We start from the raw sequence: 10,000 nt of genomic DNA on the forward strand, positions 1-10,000 counted from the left end.
GTATAGTAAGCCATCAAAACATCATAGTATAGTATGGCATAAAAAGTCATAAAAATGTCATAGTAATGTATGGCATAAAAAGTTGTAAAAACGTCATAGTATAGTAAGCGATCAATGTGTCATATTATAGTATGGCATAAAAAGTCATAAAAACGTCATAGTAATGTATGGCATAAAAAAGTCATAAAAATGTCATAGTATAGTAAGGCATAAAAAGTCATAAAAACGTCATAGTATTGTAAGCCATAAAAATATAATAGTATAGTAAGGCATAAAAATGTCATAATATAGTAAGGCATAAAAAGTCACAAAAACGTCATAGTATAGTAAGGCATAAAAAGTCATAAAAATGTTATACTATAGTAAGGCATAAAAACATCATAGTAAAGTAAGGCATAAACAATCATAAAAACGTCATAGTATAGTATGGCATAAAAAAGTCATAAAAACATCATAGTATAGTAAGCCATCAAAATGTCATAGTATAGTAAGCCATCAAAACATCATAGTATAGTATGGCATAAAAAGTCATAAAAATGTCATAGTAATGTATGGCATAAAAAGTTGTAAAAACGTCATAGTATAGTAAGCGATCAATGTGTCATAGTATAGTATGGCATAAAAACGTCATAGTATAGTAAGGCATAAAAAGTCATAAAAATATCAAAGTATAGTTAGGCATAAAAACATAATAGTATAGTAAGGCATAAAAACGTCATAGTAATGTATGGCATAAAAAGTCATAAAACTGTCATAGTATAGTAAGGCATAAAAAGTCATACAAACGTCATAGTATTGTCAGCCATAAAAATATAATAGTATAGTAAGGCATAAAAACGTCATAGTATAGTAAGGCATAAAAAACTCACAAAAACGTCATAGTATAGTAAGGCATAAAAAGTCATAAAAATGTTACACTAAAGTAAGGCATAAAAACATCATAGTAAAGTAAGGCATAAACAATCATAAAAACGTCATAGTATAGTATGGCATAAAAAAGTCATAAAAACATCATAGTATAGTAAGCCATCAAAACGTCATAGTATAGTAAGCCATCAAAACATCATAGTATAGTATGGCATAAAAAGTCATAAAAATGTCATAGTATAGTAAGGCATAAAAAGTCACAAAAACGTCATAGTATAGTAAGGCATAAAAAGGTATAAAAACCTAAAATCATAAGCATGACATAAAACGTTTTAGTATAGTAAGTCATAAAAATGTCATAGTATATTAAGGCATAAAAAGTCATAGAAACGACATAGTATAGTAAGGCATAAAGTCAATCAGTCAATCAAATGATACCATGCCTAAATCGGGTGTCTTGGAGACGTACCCTCTCGGATGGCACATTGGTATGATTTCACTGCGAATGAGTTCACTCACATATTGGTCAGGACAATTCTTTCCTCCCAACATGTTGGTAGGGTCATGTCTCTACTATCCATATGCAAACCTACGCCCATGATTATAAGGAGTATGGTCCAGACCTGCTCTATATGAAAGGTTCCCTGAGATAACTTCTGTTGTGACTTGGCATTAAATTGACTTTCTCTTTACAGCTGCTACTGTTGCAAACAAACAATTTACTACATCAAAAAAAAATGAATAAGGTACATTTAGTATTTTTTCTAGCGTCAGTCTCAGTATCTAAAGACCTGTCTATCAATTTAGCATAAGAAGGAGAATTCTTCAGCTGAATTGGAAATGATAGGACAACATGAAACAGGCATTAAATAGGTTTTAAATCTTAATATTTCTTTATTTAGAAGTAGTTCTCTGGTTCGTAACATACAAGCCCGTTGTACATGGAATATTACAGAGAGGTACAGGTTTTTACATTTGACTCTGTCATGTACACAGTCTCAGATTTTCAGACGGGTATTCAAACAAAGGAGACGTTGCCCTTATAGCTTAGAGCAGTGTCGGATCTTCTTCATAATTTCCCCAGAAATGTCAAAGGTAGCATCAAAGGGCACATGACAGTCCACTACCTCATCAAATCACACATTTACTGTACCACCCAGCCACCCAATGTTAAGTCAAATAATCACATCATCAGGGACACTTAGCATAATTTCTACTCATCCAAAGTCCCCTCCAACAGAATCACTGGAATATTTGTCCATGCATACATAAGTATACTATATATGGTAAAAAATATAGCATTTGGAATAAATACTTAATATAATTTTAGAGCAAACTGTCAGACAATACTTGTTATATACTCTTCACAATACTGTATTTACATGTATTTGGCTGGATTTACAGAAACAGATAAAATATATATTTAACCCAATGTGAAACAGATTTGATTTCAGGTCTTTGGTGTTTAGCCAGTTATGAAACCTTATTACATCTGGGTCACACTGGATTAAACATATGGATGCAATTTAAGACTTAATACACAGGCACGGAAGACCAGATACACCAGATACTTGTTGCAGCACAGATCAGATCACCCTTTAGCTGTCTGTGTTATGGGACATTACACAGACTCTCATTTGTGTCCCTTAATATACGGACAACCAATGATGATCGGATGTACTACACAGTGAAAATTCAGATTTGCTGATCATGTGTAAACGCAGCCTCAATGTTTAACGAATCTGTGCTACTTTGTGACTCAACAAATGATGATGATCTGATTACTAAGCCACTGTTGAAAAATTCTCATTGTTGCTGAGTAAATGCAGCCATGACTATATAATAGGATACTTCATATAATAAGTCTATCTTCATGTCAATCTACATAGTCCCATGTAAGCACCCATATTTATAAAGTGTCCTGGAATGAGAGTACTGGTGCAGGATCAGTGGTCAGACCATACTGCAGTAAACAGATAGCTTACAAGACAGCAGTACAGAGGCAGGGAAATATCATTTTAGAATGATTTGGAGAAAACCAATAAATCTGGGAACCAGCCAAAATTTGTGAGCAACTGAAGTAATAGGAACTGAGATGGCAGGTTTGTCGGTTAGAAATAAAAAGAGTTTATTGTGATCAAAGGTCAGAGATTTGACTGGTTATCTGGAGACTTGCTTCTGTAGAAAGTGACTTATCTTCTACCTGTAAATGCAGACTGGACTGTCATAGACCACACATATGGCAGTTGTTAAATTGAGTGGTATTCCCCTTTTTAAATTCCACCTTCAGTGACCCTAGAAAACTAGCTTTACTCCATTCAAAGATCACATATAAAGAGTGGTTCCGTGACAAGAGTGCCTTCATAATAGCCAGAGATCACCATCAGTCGCATGTGTACAGGTAAAATTATTGATCCCTTTTGTTTCTTGTAAACCTACTAACCTGTTTGACACCTGCAGTGGTCACCGAGGGGGAAATGTTGAATTGTAAACAATTTCATCAGAGCAGTACTCCTGCTTTAAGATACTTTAAGAATATGGGTGTAGCTCTGTGGTAAACAGGAGAAAAAGGCCACTCTCCTCACATCTCCTCTAATGTAGGACTATCATCTGATTAAGGCGAGACAAAAGCCACTCACCCTAGCTATTGTTTGACTGAAAAGATAGTATTCCATTTATATTGCTTCTTAGACTGATAACAAAAATAATACCCCTGCTCTGGGATGATATGAATGCCTGGAAACAGAGAAAGGATGAACTAGTGTCAGCAATTTGAAAATTGGCAAATCTGATCTTTGTGTTCGGGATTTTATCATTGATTAATATCTTTTGTCATACATGGCTATATCTGCTATAGCTTATGTCTCTCTTAGTCCCATGATCCATGCCAGTACAGTTAGACTTGCTACTTGCTACATTTTTTTCTTGGAATGTGTCACAGCCAGCCCGACATTCATTGTGCATTTTGTAGCAGTTGCATACATGATTTGATTTGAAACAGGCAGACAAACAAGACATACATTATATTTGAACTGGGGGACGGAGATTGAGGCGGAGAGAGGGAGAGAAAGAGAGAGAGAGAGATGTTAATCATGAGAACAGACAGTATTACAACATACTGTTGTTTAGTACTATAAGACAGCCAGCAGGGGGAGTAACTATGTATTTGCATGCAGCACCTTCTGAACAGAACAATCTTCTTATTAGAAGACTTTTGTGTTTCTTTTCTCTGGTTATATTCTGGTTATAAAAATCATTTCTCCTGTATCCAACAGAAACATTTTATCTCAAACTAAACCATTTGTTTTTCAATATTTCACAGATGACGATCACCCATGGCAGATGTGAAGAACATGACCCTGTCAAAAACAATACATTGAATGATGCCAAAGATCCACTGAATCATGGGAAATTAGATCAGAAATTCTACTCTATTAGGTCATGTTGTAATTTATACTTTTGGAGATATAGTTTCTTCTGGAAATTGATATGAGAGAGAAGGACGATTTACTGTACACAAACAATAAAAAAAAGTGCAGTAGAAAATACAGTTTCTGTGTTTGTATATGATTATAATCTGTTAGAATAACATTCTACATACTATGTTCTCAATAATGGCTTATGTCCAAATATGAAAAGGATGATGTCAATGACATAAAAGAAAAAATAGACATCATGTCATATTTAATATTATATATTTGAAAGGTAGATCATGTGCTTAGTATTTTGCTTGACAAGCTAGTTTGATGATAAGAAGCAGCAGTTTGTCAGAGTATCTCTTCATTCACCACATATATATATATATATATATATATATATATATGTATAGATATATATAGATATATATATATATTCTCACTCTGTCCCCTATGTAACTTCCTGTCAATCACACTTGTCACTATGGCAATGTCTTATCATCAATCTGACCAGCCCCTTTTGTTTTTCTGTCCACTGAGAGGTTGATGCAGCATATCCATAAACACCCACGGGGCATGTTGGCAGAGACATGGAAGAAAAATGTGGGCATTCATTGCAGGAAACTCCACAGTCACAGAGGTTTTGTATGTGAGCTCCCATAATTCCATGGTAAACAGAGCATAACCACTTTTTCCACTGGTCAAACAGAGTATGTCCTGTATGGTGTCACAGTGTATGTGTTTCAGCTTTTCCCCCTCATTGTTGGTGTGCAGAGGGTCTTGAAATGGGAAGGTCGGAGTCGGCAAGCTGAAAGTGGTTTGGAAGAGTAAACAGGGTCAGCCTGGCTCAGATTAGGTCTGTGGTAGACGGTGGCTCAGAGGCCTGGGTCTCAGTGTTGGCCTTCAGAAGGTCAACTATTTCTTGTTGAGAGGCTCCTTCTGCCACCGACAGTGCTGTCTGATTATTCTGAGGGGAAAACAGAGAGATATAGATGTTAATTTTCATATTAAAGACATTGCAGTGACTGTTCTTATCCTGACAGTGGCAGTGTTGTGTTGTTCTTTCTCTAGCGACTACACATTACAGTACATAGGTATATGGTGCAGTTACCCTGCTACAGAGCTGGGTTAAGCATCTGTCAGCATTTTGCCTTTCTCAAAACACGGTAGAGATTATGATGTGTTCCGTTTCTGTAAATCTGATCTAATAATTCACTTCCAAAATTACACATCAGAATGTGCCACTAACACTATAATAATATACTGGTAAGCTTCTTTGCATCATGCAGAAATTGCCTGTGTAATAAGCCACAGTTAAATCATAAGCCTGGGGAGGTTTTGTAGGATGTCATGAAAGGGAAATGGAAGAAATGTTCCAAGGCATACAAAATATCAAATTTTGTCATTTAATATAAGTATATTCAAACTCCCTTCTGAAGCTATGATACCACAGATACTGTAATTTTATTTAATATTTGGGCAGTTAATTTTTTATCTATTTTTTGGTAGTTCAGGCTCTGTGCTTCAGCACATTCAATTTGAATTAAAAGAATCAAAAGTAATAGGAATGATACAGATGGAGTCTTTGACCCATAGACACCATCAGACACTTTGTATCTTGCCTCACAGCTCCCACCTTCAACTCTCTCCAGTTGTGGGATCCTTTAGTCTCTGCCTCTCTGCCCTAAATCAGATTAAGATCAGCTGATTGACTCAGCCAGTCCAGGATATATCACCCTGAGAAGTTCTTTGGTTGCTGTGGCCGTATGTTTAGGGTCGTTGTCCTGCTGAATGATGAAATGCTGTCTAATGTGTTTTGATCCATTAGGCTGAATCTGAGCAATAGAGTGCTCCTGTACACCCCTGCATCCATCCTGTTGCTTCCATCAGCAGTGAAATAATCAATAAATGCAAGTGTGCCAGTTCATTTGGCAGCCACACAGCAGGAAGTCATAACGGAACCAGCACCATGTTTGACAGATGAGGTGGTGGCTTTGGGTCACGAGCTGTACCTTTTTTTTTTCCAGACATTCCAAACGCGATCATTTTGACTGACTGTTTTTTTCATCAGTCCAAAGAACTTTGTTCCACAACTTTCCTTTTATATGTTTTTGAGAACTGCAGCATGGCCTTTCTGTTTCTGAGGTTTACTGAGGTTTGGATCTTGTGCACACCTGTTTTCTTAGAACATACCAAGTATTGATTTTGACAAACCAGCTTCCTTTGATATCTCTCTGATAGAGTTATGCTTGTTTTTAGCCTCACTATTATCTTCTTCATTTGCACCATAACCTCTTTACTCCTCTTACTGACAGACAGCTCCTCCTCAATCTAAATGGCAACTCTCAGCTCTCAGTCAACTCCGACTTAAGTGTGAGCTCTTTTATGCATGAAGTAACTTTGAAATGACACAGGGCTGCCCATGAAACATTTAGTAGCCAAGTGTCCAATTATTTTAAAATCTGTACAATTTGGGAATTGTGCATTAAAAGGCCTATATCTTGCACACAGTTATTTCAATTCTTACATAAACCTATAATTAAAAGTGAAACTTGGCACTTTAATGTAGTGTCCATCACTTTATTCATTTATTAAGTGAAACTCAAAGACTGAATGTAACTGTCCAAAAGACTTGTGGTATAGAGGACTGTATATATCTATAGCCAATACCCTCAATCATAAATCCTTTATCAGTGGCCTGTTCTCAGCATTTACTAGTAATATGACTGCCAAGCTTCTTTTTTTTTTGTCCTTCATATTAAAGCAATTTTAATATATATTGCACCAAACCTTTCTGTCTATTGGTCACTCTTAATAGCTAAGAGCACTGACACCAGTGAATCATTTGCTCTGGTGTTCTATGCTAATACTTTAGCTTATGCCACATATGTCATATGATACCATCCAACCCGTAGTAACCAAAATAAGAGGACTGATATCTGTACACTGTGGATAACATTCTTCCTGCCAACACACCTCTAAAAAATGGAATCTCTTGCAAGCTCATCTCTTTAAAGTTTCAATGGGTTGTGTGCTGGACACCGAGTCACTGGTTAAGACACACAGCTATAAATGTTCACGGCTGAGTAAACTGTCAATGTTCTTTAACGTTGTTTGTAACTTCCTGCATCACTCTCACCGGTTGTCTCTGTGTTTTATCCATTTATTCTTTTCATCTAAGACTACAGATTAGATATTACGGCAAACTAGAGCAGACAAGGCTGCACACTGAGAGACATCTTGTCTCATGGGGACGCAGATGTCTCAGAACAGTGTGAATGCTCTGTATTATACTCTGTGTAAATTTCATCAACCTGTTAAAGAAACTGTCTGACTTGCTTGCATTTAATTCAAAATGGCTTACCAGAGCTGCTTATTTCCTCAGTTTGTAGATGATGTTTGCCCCTCACTACCCCTAAATATAGTGTGTGCTCATGTGTCATGGAGTCACACAGCAAATAATCTACCAGAGGCATATGGTTGATGAGGATGAGGCGGCAGGTTTTGTGGAATGGGGACTATAGTGAAAGTCGAATCCTTTGGAAACTAGAATCAGAGCCCACAGGTGGATGCAGGTGTGGAGGTGGGGCTTAAAGAATGTTATATGAACAGCAGCGGCAGTGTTGCAACAGTGTTTCACAGGATGGTTTGCAATGAAAAAGTCCACTGACAGAATGCACAGGAAAATCAACAGTCTAGAGGAATCAATCAGTCTACTATGTCTAGGCCAGGCACCAGCCATTGTATGGCTGTACCTACCTTTACTGTCAAGCTGAAGCTGAACGCAGGGGTAGGTTAATATCTAGTGACACATTCTACACTGTGTGAGTCAGGCACTAGGAGCCGTGTGACCACTCATGTAGCACAAGCAGCAAATAAGTACCTGTTGATATGAAGCAGTGATCCCTGACATCTCTGTAAGGAATTAACCTTTACAAAATTAAGCCAAAGACAGACCACACAGTCTCTCTTGCTACTTGATCTATGTTTAAATTAGCTTCTGTTGGGGTTAGAGATGAACCCATATTGAAGCCATGTTTTTCCCTACAGGGAGCACCTCTTGATTTGACTTTGTAGTTTTCTATATGTAGTGTTTAAACACAGGTTTGGTTGAGATGTGATGTGATGTATTTTAAACCTGGCACACACTAAGGCAATGACCCATGGGACTGCATGCTTAAACATCAGTGCATAAACACTTAATGCAAACTATAGATATGTATATTGGTGAAAGCCAATAAATGTGTTAATTTATGTCAATTTACAATAAGAGAAAAGAAAGTATTATGAGGAGAAATTTGCACAAATCCTAGAGAGAGAGAGCACCGACAATCTGAACAAGATCTTATATGTCAGACTGGATGGGACGTCACTTGGGGAGGGGACAACACATTCAGAGGGGATCTCACGTTGAATGGATGAGAGGTGAAACATCTTGATTCTGCAACAGTCCAGTCGACAGTGTAATTAAAACTTTACAGCATAACACCATACTGTACCTTATCTCTGAGGCCGGAGTCACAGCGGCCTGTCTCAAGCAGCAGACGAGCGATGTGCGTGTGTCCGTGTTCACTGGCGCACATCAGGGCTGTAGATCCCTCGCGGTCCTGGGCATTTACATCGGCGCCGCAGCTCAGGAGCAGCTTCACCATGGCAACACGGCCGTGGCTCACTGCAAGCATAAGTGCCGTCTGACCTGCCTAGAAAACGAGAGCGAGGAACGTTGGAAATTACATGCAAACAGTGAGAGGGCATGTGTGAGGGGAGATATATGAGGTGACAACAACAGACAAAACTTGTGAGCTCCTGTGACCTCAGTATGCTTGTGTGGCCTAAAACTGCCATTTCTTGTTGTTTATCAGTTCTGTTTGTTTTCCACTAAATGAGAGAAAACAGCAGATGTTATGTGTATTGCTATAAAGTGACCCACTTATAAAAATGTCCCAGCATTCCCTGATTTCCCCGGAGTATTTATTAAATTCCCATACTCACTCTGCCTGCAATACAATTTCCTTGACAACAACAACAACAACACCTCATACAGTACAGTCAGTCCCTTGACATTAAGTCACTTCTATAGCCATATCTGGGAAGCCATTACTAGGTGTGAGCATATACTGTATGATACCTGTCTGGAGCGTGCATTGACGTCCCCCAGTCTCAGCAGTTGTTGTGCCACCTCCAGATCATCAGGGCTGTCAGCAGCTGTTAGGGCAGCGAGCATCACTGGAGTATAGCCTGCCTTGTTCACGTTATCTGTTTCACATAGACCTGAACAAACACACACACACACACACACAACACACACACACACACACACACACACACACACACACACACACACAGTGAGTAAGAGACATTTCATGCAGGGTTACCTAATCTAGCCAATATCTTGCCTTTATTTTAAAATGAATGTCTTTATGCTCATGTGTAAATCCAGCTGCGATTGCAGCTGTGTGTATTTGCATCTCACCAGTATCCAGCAGCAGTTTGACCACAGGGAAGTTTGAGTGCGACACGCTGTAGTGGAGGGCCATGTTCCCGTTTCCATCTGTCAAGTTGACAACATACGGCAGGAGAGTGGGCGTGGTCGAGCCCACTTGTCGCAGGTATAATGTGACGGTATCGGCCTGTGAGTCTTTCTGACTGGAGACCCTGAACCACTCCTGGTAGAGCACCACTAAAACCTGACGCTGCACAGAGAGGAAGAAGATAAA

At 38.3% G+C, this 10,000-nt stretch overlaps 1 protein-coding gene across 1 annotated transcript in view; it reads right to left on the reverse strand.

The window, feature by feature from the left end:
- Positions 1 to 1,737: 1,737 nt before the first annotated feature.
- kank4 (KN motif and ankyrin repeat domains 4) overlaps positions 1,738 to 10,000 on the reverse strand; it is a 71,957-nt gene continuing 63,694 nt past the window's right edge. Inside the window, exons 7-10 of the mRNA XM_023394608.2 lie at positions 9,757 to 9,976; positions 9,412 to 9,554; positions 8,783 to 8,983; positions 1,738 to 5,250 (exon numbers count right to left, since the gene is read on the reverse strand). Coding sequence (XP_023250376.1) covers positions 5,131 to 5,250; positions 8,783 to 8,983; positions 9,412 to 9,554; positions 9,757 to 9,976 — 684 coding nt within the window. The 3' untranslated portion in view covers positions 1,738 to 5,130. The remainder of the gene's footprint in view (positions 5,251 to 8,782; positions 8,984 to 9,411; positions 9,555 to 9,756; positions 9,977 to 10,000) is intronic.

Source organism: Seriola lalandi, unplaced genomic scaffold (assembly GCF_002814215.2).
Source record: "Seriola lalandi dorsalis isolate HSWRI2012SDOR001 ecotype SW California unplaced genomic scaffold, Sedor1 jcf7180002054949, whole genome shotgun sequence".
Classification (NCBI taxonomy): domain Eukaryota; kingdom Metazoa; phylum Chordata; class Actinopteri; order Carangiformes; family Carangidae; genus Seriola; species Seriola lalandi.